Here is a 16,426-nt window from a genome sequence, read left to right as displayed (position 1 = left end):
GTCTCTCTTTCCACTCAGAACATTACCTACCCAAAGCAGATTTAGCTGATTTCCAAACCTTGGGTTTTATCCTCTCCCCTACCCCAGGTCACCACAAGCAGGATGTTTTTTGCCCCGTGACCCCTCCCCCCCCTTCTCTCCTTACCATATCTTTAAAGCTTCCAAGGATGGCCGCAGTGATGATTCCCAAGAAGAGTCCCACTATATTCAAGATGGTGGCCGACCACAGCAGGTGGTAGAGATGGATGATATCCTGGCAGCTGCTGACATCAATGTATTCGTAATAGCCTCCAGAGATCTCCACACGGCTGGATGGGGAAAGGAGGAGGACACACACACACAGACATCAGTCTCCCAGAAGTACCCTAGGGTGTCTTATAGGCATGGGGATCGAATGGCCCAATGGATAAAAAGCACAGGGGGATGTCCTGGAAATAAAAGCATTTTGGAAAGAAGACACTCTATCCATCCAAGGTATGGTTTGTATCATGAGAGGCAGTATGGTGTAGTAGATGGAGAGCTAGCGTTAGAGTGAGAGAAACCCAGGTTCAAGGCCCACTTCTAACCCTTGCTAGCTAAGAGACCCTAGGCAAGGCACCTCCCTTCTTCTCCCTCAATTGCCTCATCTACCAAATGACTTACAACTGCGAGATGTGCCTAACCTGTCCAAAGGCCAAGAGCTAGAGTAGATGCTCTCTCGAGGTCCTTTCTGGCCCTCGGATCTCTCAAACCCAAGCTGTTGGGCCCTGTCTACCTAGGCAAGGTCAAATTAGCTGAGAGTTTAAGCACGAAAATGAATGATGACATTGGCAGCCCATGGTCCTTTGCATGAAAAGCAGAAGGGCGGAGCAGAGAGGGACCCGGTCCGGGAGACTAGAAGAGCTGCATTCGAACCCCCAATCAATCACTAGCTGTGTGACACTGGGCAAGCCACTTACCCTCTCCAGGAATCAGTTTCCTCATCTGCAAAATGAGGGGGTTAGAATAGATGATGGCTAAGGGTCTCTTCCAGTTCTAAAGTTTGAGTCTATGAACCTAAATGCCATATACTGAGATGAATATCGCATATAGGTCTTCCTTTAAGACAAATCCAACTTGGTAATCCAGTCACGTAGGATATACTTACTCTGTTTACTCAAGGAAGCTCATGGTTCCTTTAACTAGTAAGTTTCCCTGGCACATATGCCTCAAGAGACCAAAATGTGACAAATGTTTTTTCAGTAACATAGCTACTTCATAAACTGAAAGACACTTGTCTGTGGGGTTCAGGCGAAACCCAGCGAGGGATGGGCTCGGTGACAAAAGAGGTAAGGGTGGATGCACGGGGAGGGAGGCAGTAGAGTCTGAGGGCCCGAGTTCAATTCCTGCCTGTGCTGCTTACCAGTTGTATGACCTCGGACAAATCCCTTTTTGCCTCCTGTGCCTCAGTTTCCTCTTCTGTAAAATGAGGGAGTTGAACCATATAATCACTAAGGTCCCTTCCAGCTCTGAACACTACGATCCTCCTGGTTGGGTTTGTTTGTTTTGTACTCGCATCCCCCAGACCTAGCACAATGACTCGAACACGGTAGGTGGTTGAATTAATGCTTAATTAATAATTAATGAATGACTAACTAATAATTAATGAATGAATCTGGAGTGAATTTGATGATTCCAGTTCCTGATGCAGCAACATCAGTTTCTAAACCCAGCCTTTCTTCGTGCAGCTTGGTGCACCTACTGCCTACTTACTTAAGTATGCCGGTGCTTGGTACTGCTAATGGAGGTAGCCATGTTTCTATCCCTAAGGATGGAGTACTTCCAGGGCAGCCAGCACAATGGCTCGGCGCTACGGGGGACCAAAGAGCCAAGAAGGTAGCAAGGGCTTCCTCTTTAGAGGAGGCAGGACTAATACACATATAACAATTGGAGAGCAAGGAATGGTACCTGGAATCAAATGGAACGCTCCGGACCGGAGTACAGTGGAAAGGATGCTGGATTGGGGAGCCATTTACTCATTTGGGGTCTTACTTTTCCCATCTGGAAAATGAGGGAGATGTACTAGATCATAGTTGTCGAACACTCAGTCTGGGCCTGGATGGTCCCAGTGCTGCCTGAAGCAGGTTAAAATGTAACTGGGCAATACTGAACAAAACAAATAAAAAAAGAATAAGACAGATGATGTTGATTTGTGGTTTTCTAAGTTGAGATGCCATCTACTGGGATCCTAAGAAATGGGAGGGTAGCGGTGCCCATTTCTATTTGGGGTTGATACCACTAGACTGGGGCAATTAGGTGGCGCTGTAGTGGATAGATAGCGTGCCGGGTCTGGAGTCAGGAAGTCTCATCATCCTGGGTTCAAATCCAGCCTCAGACACTCACTAGCTGTGTGACGCTGGGCAAGTCACTTTACCCTGTCTGCCTCAGTTCCCTCATCTATAAAATGAATTGGAGAAGGAAATGGCAAACCACTCCAGTATCTTTGCCAAGAAAATCCCACATGGGGTCACAAAGAGTCAGAGAAGATTGAAAAACAAATAAACCACCGTGATAACCGCCACGAGACCACATGACATGGAAGATACCTTTTTAGCTCTACATTGCTCATTCTACATAGCTATGACATCATACAAAGCTAGGGACTGGAGAAATTAGTATGGGACAAGATAGTCCTAAAAAGCTTCCTGAAAGAAGAGGGATTTGAGCTGGTCCTTACAGGTGTGGTAGGGTTTGGAGAGGGGGACCAGGAGGAGGAAAAAGGAATTGGGAGCAATAAAAGATAAAAGCTAGAGTTGGTTGGGGCCAGACGTGGAAAGGTACTGGAAACCAGGCAGTGAAACCTGGATTTGGTATCCCAGCAATCCCTGGGATAGAATAGAGAGACGGCATATTCCTCGCAATTGAACATTTGTCTCCTCTGCAGCTTGCTGGGGAGAGAGAGAGAGGATTAATTGTTCCCCGCTTTGCCAGGAATCAAATCGTGGGTCTTCCCTTTGATCTGAGAGGCCTGAATCTCTCCTTTTGGATACCAGACTGCCGAAGCCTCCGAAAAGTTTGCCCGTGATTATAGGGATGTGCTAGTATTAAGGTTTTCAGTTTAAAAATTATCTTAATGCTCCAATTTTATAGGGACAGGGAGAGGGACTGGTTCTGTGGATTTTCCTGTAAGAGGAAACTCCCAGAGGGGGAAATTCCCTCCCTTAATACAAGCCAGCACCTGCTCGGTAAATACCAAGAGATCAAATGATTTGCCCAGAGTCACGTGGTCAGTGTCAGAAGCGGGCCTTGGAACCCCGGGTTTTCCTAGCTTTGACATGGCTCTCTAGCCACTAACTCTGTGTATCAGTGTTCACTAAAAGGAGTCCAGATTCGATTTCAAATGGTTTCTCAAGTCGAGGGGATTTTTTTGTTTGCATCGGGGATGGGGGGGGATGTTGAATCAAAGCAAACACAGAGAATCTGTGTCTTACAAAGGGCACTTGGCTCTTCTCTGGATCAACTTGCAGATCAATTTTTAAAAAATAAAATAGTCCTTCAAAATGGCAGCGGCATCTGCTCCTTACTCTTTGCTCCCATGGGCCTCCTCACCACCTAGATGCTTACAGCAGCCTCCTGAGACAGTCTCTGCCTCCCATAATCCACCCCTGCCTGCACCCAGTTGCCACGTTACTGCTCTGAGGCATCTGTGGGTTCCTACTTCTAAATATTCCCTTCACTGAGTTAATTCATGCATGGATTCATCTCTCTATGCCTTCTTCGTGAATCCTTCATAGAGGATCAGAGAAGCATGATCCTCTAATGATCTCTAATGGCTAGGGTATTCGATCTGGAGGCAGAAGAGCCTGAAATTTGAATACTGCCTTAGATATATGACTCTGGATAAGTCACTTCACCCATTGGGCCTCAGTTTCTCCCTTTTACAAAAAGAGAAGGTTGGTCTTGATGGCCTTGGAGGTCCCTCTCAGCTCTCAATCCAGGATCTTTGGAGCCCAGGAGATGGGATCTTTCTTCTAGTTCTTTCAGTATTACTGGAGTCCCAATGAACCCTTTGGTTGACCAACTGCCATCTCAGACTTGCCATGAGGCCAGTTCACATGCCTAGAGGTCACAGAAGTCCTCACCAATCTTATTCGACTTCTCGCATACAAGTCATCATTAGTAAATATGCTTCATCCTACTTACACCTACCATGTATCTTAATTGCTTTTTAGTCTTCCTAAAACAATTTTCCCCTACTCAAGTGCTTTCAATGGCTCCCTAGTACCTCCTAAGAGCTCAATTTCTTTCTTTCTTTTTTTGCTGAGGCAATTAGGGTTAAGTGACTTATTTATAAAATCTTATAGGGAAGGATGAGAGAAGATTATCAGCAATATCCCCTCAGAAAGTTAAGTTCACAGCCAGGAAGCGTTAAGTGACCGAGGTCACATTTGAACTCAGGTCCTCCTGACTTCAGAACTGGTCTTCTATCCACTGCGCCACCTAGCTGCCTCTTAAGTGCTCAATTTCAAACTCCTGGTATTTAAAAATTTCCCAATCTGGTTCCAACTTACCTCTCTCTGTTTACTTATGAGCAGCTACCAATATGAAGTCTCTACCCTGGCCAGGCTGGGCTTCTCACTGTATTATGCTCACTTCCAACTCAAACCTTTGCTCACTTCTTTCCTTTACCATCTGTTTGTTCCCCAAGTCTTCTCTAGCCTTCTAAGCTAGTGCTCTGTTTTCTGCAACAAGAGAAACTTCTCTGCCCACTTCTGGTCCGGTCTGTACCCCCATCTTGGCCCTGAATATACTGCCTGGCATTCTTAGTAATGGTTTCATATTTGTGTCTTTTTTTCTTCAACTAGAAAATGAATTCCGGGAGGCAGAGACTCTGTGTGTGTGTGTGTGTGTGTGTGTGTGTGTGTGTGTGTGTGTGTATGTGTGTATATTTTTTTTAACATATCTTGTGCACATAGTAGGCACTCAATAAACCTTTGGTGAATGAATGGTGGAATTCATTGAATGGTTCGATCTCCTACGATTATAGGATCATAGGTTTAGACCTGGAAGGGTCCTGAGACTCAGCTCAATCCCCTCAACTTATAGATGAGGAAACTGAGGCACACACTAGTTAAGTGACTTGCTCAAGGTCACACAGCTACTAAGTATCTAAGGCAGGATTCAAACTTAGGGGTTCCCGACTCCAAGTCCAGTGTTTATCTGCCATGCCACACTGCCAGCAACAATTTGCTGTTAATTTTATTTTATTTTTTAATGTTAGCTGTTAGCTAACGTTTTATGACGTATTATTATATTTAGTAATGCCTAACATTTGTAGAGCACTTTCAGGTTTATAAAGCACTTACATATATATATACATATATATTATATACATACATACATATATATGCCATTTGATTATGATAACAACTCTGTGAGTTAGGTGCTATTATTATCTTCATTTTTCAGATGGAGAAACTGAGGCTGAGAAAGCTTAAGTGACTTGCCCAGGTTTGTACAACTAATCAATATCAGAGGCCAGATTTGAACTGGGGTCTTCCTGACTCAAAGTCTAGGTGTCCATTCAGCGGGTCACCTAGCTGCTTCTTGGAACAATCCCCAGAATGAGTAACCTGTATTTGTCTCCCTCTTCTTTGATCTCAACTCGTGCGTCTGCTCTTGGGGGAAACAGATCAATATGTCTGTGTCAGTGTCTAGTTTATACCGGCCTGGAACAGGGTTGTATTAAGGAAAGATTGTATAAACTCTTTGAGCCTCACTTGCCCTCTCTGTCAAGTGAAAGGCTCGGACCAGACAATTTCACAAATCTCTTCCAAGTGTGGGGCTGTGGTTCTAAGGCGGGAGACGATGCCGGCTCTCTCTCAAAGGCTCCCACCGTGACATAGCGTGTCAGCCTTCGAGTTAGGAAGACCGGGTTAAAAACCTGCCTTTCAAACTCACTAAACGTGTCAGTCCTCGGGCAAATGATTTAAATCCTCTTAGTTTCCGTTTCCTCATGTCTAAAATTAGAGGGAGTGGGGGGGTCGATGGCCTTGAGGTCCCTTCCAGCTCTAGTCGAGGAGTCTACGTATGATTTAGATCACTTCCTCTCCCTGAATCTCAGTCTCTCCCCACCCCCCGTATAAGAAAGCCGGAGTCGATGGTCTCTCAGGTCCCTCCCAGTGCTACACCTCTTCTCCTAGTCTGTGACACTCCAATCACACGGTCCTATGTCCCACTGACAATGGTGATTTCGGCGGGCAGAGAGCGGTGGGAATTGTTTCCATAGCACCATACAAATGACTACCTGGTCGTTTTTCTCCCGAGATTTTTCTTCTTGGCCTTCTTTCCAGGAAATGTGCTGGGGGAGCTGGCAATTGATTAAAAATAGGTGAGGAAGACATATACGCACGCATTAGGCAAAATCACGGTCCCTCGCCCCTGGGGGCTCGTCATCAGCTATATTTAGTCCTTGTGGTCAGGTTTGAATTTTAGCTGGCCTGAAAAAACCTTGGTACTGGACAGCGGCTGTTCCACAGAGATGTTTTCCTTCTATTATGGGATTGTTGCTTCCTGACTCTCGGGCCTTGAACGGACCGTGAGTTCCCCACAGAACAGCTGGGGCCGATCTCTAAAGTGACCTTGTCCTTGGAAGGGGCCGCCAAAGCGGTCCAGCCGGAAGGAAGTTCCCTACCTGTGTGTGAGTGAAGGGCTCACCATGCAGCACACTTTGCTAAGCTCATCATGAAAGTATTCTGAGAGTGACAGTGATCAACCTTTCCAGGCTCCTTGCCCGATACGACATTTCTACCGAGTCCTATCAAAATGAAGGGTATCAGAGGACCTGGGTTCAAATCCTAGCTGCGACATTTTCTACCTGTGTGTCTTTGGATAGGTCTCCTCCCTCCACTTTACTATAAAATGAAGGGATCGGGGTAGAGAGCATCTGATGTTTTTTCCTGTTCTAAATCTAGACCCCAGATCTAGAACACTACGATTGGCCTCTTTTTCTCTTTTATACTTTTACTGACAGTAATGCTGTACTTCACGTGAAGCAAAACCGATTGTATGGAAATACTGATGGATTCAAAGGATGACAGAGTCCACTTTGGGACAAGATAGCCTGGTGAACTGACTGCTGGACCCAGAGTCAGGAAGACCTGCCATTTTAGTACTGCCTCAGGCATTGTGTGACCATGGGCAAGTCAGTTAACCTGTTTCTGCCTCAGTTTCCTTATCTGTAAAATGGGGAGTATGATCTTCACAACAGTAATAGGGCTGCTGTACATAAAACCCTTTGCAAGTAATAAAACACTCTCAGTAGCAGAGCTTTTTTGAATCACGCCTATGATTTCATTGGTCAAGGAATCCCATTAAGATGATTCCCTCCACCAACGAAGATGGGCATCCATTCTGCAACTTATAGTCTGAGAGAATTGGTGGGGGCAGCGAGAGGTACAGTGATTTGCCCAGAGTCACCAGCCAGTAGGTGTCAAAGGCAGGATTTAAATTTGGCCACAAAACAGTGGCTCATATAAATGAGGGTCCAGAGCCTGATTAAGATGAGGAGGGGCCAAAGTGCTGGTAGGTGAGGAAAAACTACTGAGTCTTTCCTGGCCCAATTGGAATCTCTGTCTAGACAGGGTTGTGGGAAGACTGAGGTGGCCTATTTTCTGCCTAACCCCCCAGTGTAGAGGATCTTGGGATGGGTGGCGGAGTAGAGGTCACCTATGTGAGCTGGAGCTAGAAATAAGCACTGTGGACTACCCACGTGCTCTGAATTTAGGCTGCACAACCGTAACATTAAGGACGTCGAGGGTCAGACCCAGCCATTCCCAAGTCTGGGATTAAGACTGTAGCTGGGTACATCTGAAGATACCAATGGTATCTTGACAGAGCTGCCAACAGGAATGGCATCAAAAAGAACAAAAATGGCATCATCAAAGTGCCAGGGACCAAGCTACCTTATTTTGCGTCACTTTGCAGTAACTTACTTGTGTATATATTACAAGCCACTGGAAAAAATATAAGCACCTAGGAATGATTTTGCTTTTGTCTTTGCATCCATTCCCAGCATCTGGCTTTAGTGCCTTGCATATGGGAAGTATTTAATAAATGTTGACAAAGTTGAAAGCTTTGCGTTATTTATAAAATCTTATAAGGAAGGATGGGAGAAGATTATGAGCAGTATCCCCTCATAAAACAGAAAAAAGAACCAATTTAAAGAAATCTTGACCAAGAGACCCCAAACAAGGCAAAGTCAACCTGAGGGCCATTTATAAGGATGAAGCTGGATGAGGGATAACAAAGATCTGTAAAACAGGTGGGATGATCACCTGTATTTAGCACCCAGCACAGTGCCTTGCACACAGCAGGAGTCTAATAAATGCTTTTGACTGACCATGTTTTATTCTAAATTATGACACTTACGGCGTATACTTGGAGATGTTTGAGTGTACCCAATATACTTTATAGGGACTGCAAATGTTTTAGTAGGAGGGGAACATGGGGCGATCAGCAAGAAGTCATTTTCACTTTATTTACAATGCTGTTTGCTCCAATGTCTTTTGTTTTTAAGTGACACAGGGGAGAAATGAACTAAAAAGTTGGTAAGATGCCACAAGACTAAGTGAATTAGTCACCAAGAAGACTGCAATACCGGGATCTTCGGAGCAAAAGACATGGGGCCCTTTGGCAAAGCTGGGCAGAATTAGTGAGAAACAAATTTGTATAGAGAAGAGCATAAAGACAGAAAAACCCGAGAGAATCCAAAACAAAATGCTTCTATTTGGCCAAAAGAAAGTAAAAGGGCCAGCTATGGTGACTTAAGCGCAAAAGGTGAAAATAAGTGAAGATGGCAAAAAGATATTGGATAGACAGCATCTAATAATGAAACTGAATAATAAAAAATGAAATTGGGTAGATTTTAATAGACAGGAAATGATTGATTACAACGGGGAAATTATTCCTCAATCAGCCATCTGAACAGAGATCAAAATCAGTACATATCGAGAAGAAAGAGTAAAAAATGAGAAAAAAAGATATGTATAATTAAAACAACTCTAACCTGACCTCTTTAGACACGTGATTCATGCAAGAATGGGATACAGAGAGAAGAAAAGACATTAGCACCATTACTATTATTTCATACAAAAATTCAACTGGTGGAAATCAGTTGTCAGAACAGAGACACAAAAGCGCTTAAAATGCATCCCAGTCAGATGTGGCAGCCAAGGGCAATGCTGGTTTAGAATACAGACTTATTTATAAAATTTTATGGGAAAGATGGGAGAAGATGATGAGCAGTATCCCCTCATAAAACAGGAAAAAAAGAAGAACCGATTTAAAGAAATCGTAGCCAAGAGACCCCAAGAATGAAAAGTCAATCTGAGGGCCATTTAAGGATGAAGCTGGATGAGGAATAACAAAGGGAAGAGATCTGTAAAACGGGTGTATTTCATTATATAAAGAGAGCTGTAAAACAGATACCTTTTCAGCATTAAGGAGTGGAATCATCACACTTGTACTCTGATTTGATAGTCTTTTGGACTGGCCCATAGAGGAGAAAATAATGATATCAAAGAGAACAAAAATGAAAAAAAGCACTGGCCCAGAACAAGTATACCCAGAGGAGAGCTAGATGAGATCGGGAGGGGCCTAATCATGGGAGTAGCAAGGGATCAATTCTGAAGGCATCTGATGGAGAGGAAGATACTAAAAGCCTGGAAAAAATCTCAGGGTTTATTATTACTATTCAAAACAAGGGTTACTGAGAGAACATAAATAATGACCAACTTACATGCCTAGTTTCCCATCTATATAAATATTTTATGAGAATCTTCTTCACGCACATGGACGGCATCCTTGATGAGGGCATTAGAAGGGAAAGGCAGGTTACTGCAAGTGATATTTCATAGTACACCACCTCTCTACCATCATGCGATGGAAGATGGAGAAAATAAGCTCCTGCTGTGCTTACTGCTTGGGGACTATAAAAAAAGCATTTGACTTGATGGTGAAAATGTGATCTTAAATACTGCTCTGCAACAAGGGGTCTTCGCCGCATCAAAATTAGATGAGATATAATGGGAAAGGTTTAATCATAGCTCCTTCGATCATTAATAAGAGGAGAGGCAGAAAACAGAGAGCTGTATCTTCAGCCAAGGTATACCTCTTTGTCATGAAGGGAGTCTAGGCAAACATCCAAGATAAAGCGTGATTCTCTAGAGAGACTGTGAGTGAGGCTCTCCAGACACTTCTATTTGCATACGATATATTGACCGAACCAAGCCCTGGATGAGATCAGAGTTTGGCCTACCGTCGAGATACCCAGAAAAATCTCTGTGGACAAAGGTTGCCTATTTGTGTAAATTACGATATCCCGCTTTAAGGATAACCCATTGAGTCTCATTTTGTATGTATTTGTGTGTATGTATGTATGAAAAGTATACATTTTCTTATTGAACCTATTTACAATTAATTTTGTCCTGTAACTGCTTTATATCACAGTTCTTTGTCTCTGAACTTGAGTTCACATTTTTAAAAACTTTTTGATCTGATTTTTCTTGTGCAGCAAGATAATTGCCTAAATATGTACATATATCTAGATATCTAGATATAGATATGATTTAACATATATGGGAAAGGGGGTAGGGAGAAGGGAGGGAAAATTGGAACACAAGGTTTTTCAAGGGTCAATGTTGAAAAATCATCCTTGCATGTGCTTTGAAAATAAAAAACTTCAATAAAAAAGTATATATAACACTGTTAAAAAATAAAAAATAAATAAATAATGAACTTGAGTTGAGGATTCAGCAGGCTGGTAACAGGTTAAATTTTAAAACATGTCTCCTTGCCTTGAGGAATTTTGCTAACCTTGGGAAGTGTGGGTAAACAGAAAGGGAGTTTGGACATGATATATTTACACCACCTTCAAGGATATTTGGTTTGCTATCCAAAACTCTGGGCCACTATCTTATACCTGGACTCAAACAAAGAGCATTTCTTAGTCTCATGAGAGAAGAATGGGGGGGGGGGATTGTTGTTAGCCCCCATTACCAAATTTCCAACCAATCATTTTGTTCCCTGGGCCTCAGCTGAGGCCGAGTACCTCAGCTGGGTAACCAATCATGTTTCTCTTAATTCCATGATGTCATCTATCCTGTTCTGCTCTTTGTTCTGTAGTCCCCCAAACCTGTTCTTTTGCTCAGGGTCTTGGCAACAACAGAGCCAAGTCATCGACCCGTATATTGACAAGTAGCATGTCCCAGTTAATAAATGCTATTTTGCTTGGAGAGCTGCCTCAGTTTGCCCCGTTTGTTGAAATTTAATTGTGAAAATATTTTTGTATGTATATGAATATCACTTTGTATGTATGTGTGCAAATACCATTTTGTATATATATTTGTATGTACCATTTCGAGGTTCTTGAAAAAATACACCTTGGGATAAACACCGTGAATGGACAATGAACTGGGCCCACAACTTAATAGGAAGAAGAGAGCTAGGAAGATTGCTTTTGGGAGACAGCTTAATTTTAAGTGTTCCAAACTTCCCCCAGAAACCAAGGTCCATCTTTTTAATACTGATTTCATGGGACATGGAACTTTACTATCTTAGAAGAACTGAAAATGAGCATTTCCTCAGAGGCAATGAAATCCCAAGGTAGACAATAAGTATTAGGTTATAAGAGACGCACAAATATGAAGAAGTAGAAAAATCAAAGTTATTAAAAAATATTTGAGCGAAAAAGAAGATGGGCTGGTTACGCTAACTGCTGGATGCTGGAATGTTCCATTCTTATCCAAAGAAAGCAAGGAAAGCCCCAAGGACATTGGGAGCATCCCACGTGGACTTATGGGAGGCCAGGGACAAGAATCTCATCGTCTGGGCTGGTCTAATTCAAGTATTTGAAAAATTATAAAGCAGATTTATAGCAAATGTTCAGTTGACTATGTCCAGAAAGGCCCTGTATTCCAAAGAGATAATAAGAGAGGGAAAAAGTGCAAAAGTGTTTGTAGTAGCTCTGTTTGTAGTGGCAAGGAACTGGAAACTGACTGGATGCCCATCAGGTGGGGAATGGCTGAGTAAGTTATGGGATATGAATGTTATGGAATTGCTGTTCTATAAGAAATGACCAGCAGGAGGATTTCAGAGAAACCTCGAGAGACTTACAGGAACTGACGCCAAGTGAAGCGAATTGAACCAAAAGAACATTGTATACAGCAACAGCAAGATTACATGCTGATCAAGTGTTTTGGATGTAGCTCTTTTCAACAGTGAGATGATTCAGGCCAGTTCCAATAGACTTATGATGGGGAGAGCCTTCTGCATCCAGAGAGAGGCCTGTGGGCACTGAGTGTGGATCACAACAGTATTTGCACCTTTTTGCTTTTTTCCCTTTCTTTCTAATTTTTCCACGTTTTTGTCTGATTTTTCTTGTGCAGCATGATAATTGTGGAAATATGTATAGGAGAATTGCACATATTTAACCTAGACTGGATTGATTGCCGTCTAAGGAGGGAGGTGTGGAGAGAGGGAGAAAAACTTGGAACATAGGGTTTTGCAAGGGTGAATGTTGAAAACCATCTTTGCATGTATTTGGAAAATAAAAAAAGCTATTATTTAAAAAGAAAGAAAGGGCAAGGAGCAATAGTAATAGAAATAGAAAGAAACAGAAATAGTAATAGAAAGATCAGATAAATCTCATCTTCAAACTAATGAAAGACTGTTTCGAAGAAAGCAAGGGCACTGACTATTAAATACTCTCCCCTCCTGCTACCGTAATTGGAGGGGGCTAATGAAAAAGAGCAAACAAAACCCAAATTTTGGATAAGCAGATTTGGAAAGAAAGGGGCAAGAACTAACCCAAAGATCCATGAGCTCCTTGAATAATTGCAAGAAGAATCCTGGAGATGAAACAATAACAAGATGCATAATAGAGATTAAACCGTACCATTTCAAGGTCCACACATGGCTTCTGCTGGATCAATCTCCTTGTTGCTTTCCTCTGTGTTTCTCTTCCAGACCCAGTTTAAGCATCACATTTTATGGGAAGCCCTTTTGGATCCCCATCCCATCCCTCAAATGCTCATTCCTCTCCTCCCAATTTATCTAGTATTTGCTTTTGTTTTTATTAACTTGAGATTTATTCTAAACATACTTTATATAAGTACTTGTGTCCCCCTATTAGACCGTAAGCTCTGTGAGAGTACAAAGTGTTTCAGCTTTTGCCTTTGTGTTGCCAACATCCAGGACAGTGATGATAACACAGATAAATGTCTGTTGATTGTGCCATGTTTCCCCTGGCTTTCCATATACAGTCGACACTATTTGGCTGACATATTCCACCTATCTGTATCTCCGTCTAGGCTAAATAACTGGGGGTTTGGGCCCAGATCTGAGCCTCAATTTAAGCCTGATGTCAGGAAAAGCTTTCTAATAATTCAAACTGTCCCAAAGTGGAGTGGGCTGCCCCAGTAGGTGATGGGCTTTCCGTGACAAAGGCTGCAGGACCATTGATAAGGAATCTTTCGGTAGAGGCTCCTATCATGGGTAGATCGGGCTAGATTCCTCGTGTTGCCCCTTCAATTCCCCAATGTAGTATTCTAGGCTTGGAACGTTAATGGCACTCACGAGCTTAATTGAGAGCTCAGTGACTGACTGATTCTGTGACCACATCCTCTAGTTCTTTGAAAGCTGCCCCCATCAGAGTGCCTAGCACAGGGCTGGCTGAATGGGGGCTCCCTTCCACGGCTAACTCACTCCCTCTCCCTTCCCAGTATGCCCCAGGCTCAGTACTTACTTGCCACAGTTGTAGAGATCACAGCAGAAGCAGGTATTGCCCCTAATTCTGGATTTGCAATAGCCTTGGTTGGCACGGAGGCAGTTCACCTGAAGGGGAAGACAGGTAGTTTAGGCAAGAAAGGGGGAGGAACGGAGCCTGGGACCGGAAGGAGTGTTAATGAAGATGGAGGCCATTAGTAAGGATTTCTTGCAAGCAACAACCACAAGATGAAACGGATGAGGCTGTTAGATGTCTATGACTGGAGCTGGAAGAGGCTGCTTGCTGGATGGTTGAGGACGTCCATTCTCAAACTGGAGGGAGGATTTGTATTAGCAGGGAAAATGAGAAGTGCCAGTCCTTTTGCCATCCTCTCTGAGAAGCCGGAACAACATCCCGTGTGCCCCTCCCTCCACCTACCCTCCCATGCTTAGAGAGAAGGAGAGAGAGAAGCTCCAAGATAGCAACACTCACAAGGGAGAGCAGGGCAAGGGAGAGCAGGGAGGTCCAGTAAGCCAACTGACCCTACCATGCCATGCCAAGAGGACCTTTAGGCTACTTTATTCTGCCAGCATGCCGATGCTGTCTTTCATGAACCAAGATGGCAGCACTGGCCCACCGTACCAAGGCAACGCCCTCCAAGTTGGGTTTTCAGGGCTAGGAGACGCCTTGGCCCTGAGCCATGCACACTCTCACCTCGTCCCTCTCGTGGCCAGGGTCACGTACCTGGGTTGTAACTGGCCGGGGCCAGGGGCGCAGCCTGGCTCCGGAGCAGAGTGAAGCTATGTGGGCCACATGGGGACAGAAAGCTGGCCTTGGCTCCTCAGCCCAGAGACAGCTAGCTTCAGATTCTCCCCCACAAGACCAGCTCTAGTCCTGTAGGAAGGAAGGGGTCGGGGAGAGATTTGGGAATGGGGAGGATAGCCTTACCTCCTCGGACTCCTTCTGGGATGTCTTGGAGTAGTAGTGACAACGGTTCGCATAAAGAGGTTTGAGATCCTGGGAAAAGCAGAATAAAGGCTAAGGCGTTGGATGTTGGGGAGTTCTGTTTAGCAACAAGGAAGGCACACGCACATGCACAGCACTGAGTGGAACAGGAAGAAGAGGACCAAATGAGAAGGCCGTGCTTTTCAGGAAGCAGCAACCAAGTCGCTGATAGAGGTGAAATGTCCCTCACGTTTGAGAGGATCCCAGAACCCCAAGTCAACTATTTTTACCCGGGGCATCCCAAAGGCACACTGAAAATTACATGATAACTTGGATTTTGCCTTTTCTCTTGGCTGACTTTTAATAACAACTGGTACTTTTCTCATTTGATCCTCATAATAAGACTGTAAGGTTGGTACTATTGTTAATCCTCATTTTATAGATGAGGAAATGGAGACTAAGAGAAATTAAATGACTTCCCAGGGCCATATAACTAAAAAGTTTCAGGAAGGATTTGAACTTGGGTCTTCTTAACTCCAACATCATTCACTGTACCACCTAGTTGCCTAGATGAGTAGGGGAGAGAAATAAATGTGATGGAGAGAGGAAGTGGCCAATTGAGGTTCGTATGAAGAAGTGCGATTAAGGTGTCAATGGCCAGAAGGTGAGTGGATTTGTCTTTACCGAAGGGAAGTTCAGGAGAAGGAAGGATACTCTCCTGAAGCACCTGAACAAGTTCAGTGATATGGGGCCACTGGCGTAAGCAAAGCCCAGAAACCAGAGATCTGGCTGTTTTCAACAATCCAGCCTTTGAAATCAATCCCGAGAGTGATTTCTGATGACAAAGCCAGTAGTCGTGGCAGATGTCATTCGCTGGCTCCTTAGGACAAATCAGGCTCTTACTGATACCTTCTCCTGGGTCGGCTTCTCCTTTCACAGGAGCGCTCTTGACATAAGTGACTCCATCTTGAATCTGTAATGAGCACTCAGAGCCCTTAAGCATGTGATCAGTTTGGTAGTATATGTCTGTTGCTGGTACTGGGCAGGACAACTAAGTCTGGTTGACTACCAGTTATTTATCATAAATATTGGAGAACCTTCTCAGAGGTAAGCCTCTGAGAAGTCCCATAGAAACGTTGACCACTCTTCTTCCCAAAGCTCGGTTTTGAAGTCACTGAGAATGAGGTGTACAGCAAGCATACTCAGCAGGGCTGGCCTTTCTTAGGGGATCAGAGACCCCTCAATCTAGAGCAGGCAGGGAAATGAAGGAGGTAGACTAGATGGTCTTGAAAAAGGTCCCTCAGTGAGTAGGGAAATGATGGGAACCATTCAAAAGGTAATTTTGGCTACTATTTGATCGTGGGCCATGGGGCCATAGATTTGAGAAGGGAGGAAGACTTCCACAGAGTTTTGATTAACCTCTGAGCTAAGGTTGAAAGAGAAGAACACAAAGTCAGAGGAGGGGTAACGGCCTGGCGAGCCCATTGCTGAGTGGTGAAGAGATTCAAAATATTGCTGTGGGTAAATAGGCTTAGAAGCAGGGAAATAATAGGGAGAATGGTAGGAGTTTAAGGTTAGTTAGGAAAAAGTCAGAGTTTCTAATCAGGAAAGTGGATATCTTGTGGGTAAGGGCTAGAAATAGTGTGTGACTCACTGTATGGACGAAGCTGAGTGAAAAAGTGGCTCATGGGACTTAAGGAAAAGAGAAGTAAGGAATTCTGAGAGTAGCTAGAGAAATCTTAAAATTCCCTAGTATAA

General features: G+C 43.8%; 1 protein-coding gene and 1 long non-coding RNA gene across 3 annotated transcripts in view; one reads left to right on the top strand and one right to left on the bottom strand.

The window, feature by feature from the left end:
• The window catches only part of TMEM255A (transmembrane protein 255A), a 92,460-nt gene that overhangs the window by 25,475 nt on the left and 50,559 nt on the right, over positions 1-16,426 (bottom strand). The window contains exons 5-8 of one of the 2 annotated variants that reach the window (XM_051969234.1): positions 14,672-14,740; positions 13,763-13,851; positions 6,266-6,328; positions 146-308 (exon numbers count right to left, since the gene is read on the bottom strand). In XM_051969234.1, the coding sequence (XP_051825194.1) occupies positions 146-308; positions 6,266-6,328; positions 13,763-13,851; positions 14,672-14,740 (384 nt within the window). The remainder of the gene's footprint in view (positions 1-145; positions 309-6,265; positions 6,329-13,762; positions 13,852-14,671; positions 14,741-16,426) is intronic. The other variant, XM_051969235.1, reaches the window with a different exon arrangement.
• Positions 219-2,156, top strand: LOC127543215 (uncharacterized). The gene is made up of 2 exons (XR_007949159.1): positions 219-474; positions 1,707-2,156. It is a non-coding gene; the product is annotated as an uncharacterized LOC127543215 (long non-coding RNA).

The sequence above is a fragment of the Antechinus flavipes genome, chromosome X (assembly GCF_016432865.1).
Source record: "Antechinus flavipes isolate AdamAnt ecotype Samford, QLD, Australia chromosome X, AdamAnt_v2, whole genome shotgun sequence".
NCBI lineage: Eukaryota > Metazoa > Chordata > Mammalia > Dasyuromorphia > Dasyuridae > Antechinus > Antechinus flavipes.
This window is presented reverse-complemented; position numbering and strand designations above follow the sequence as displayed.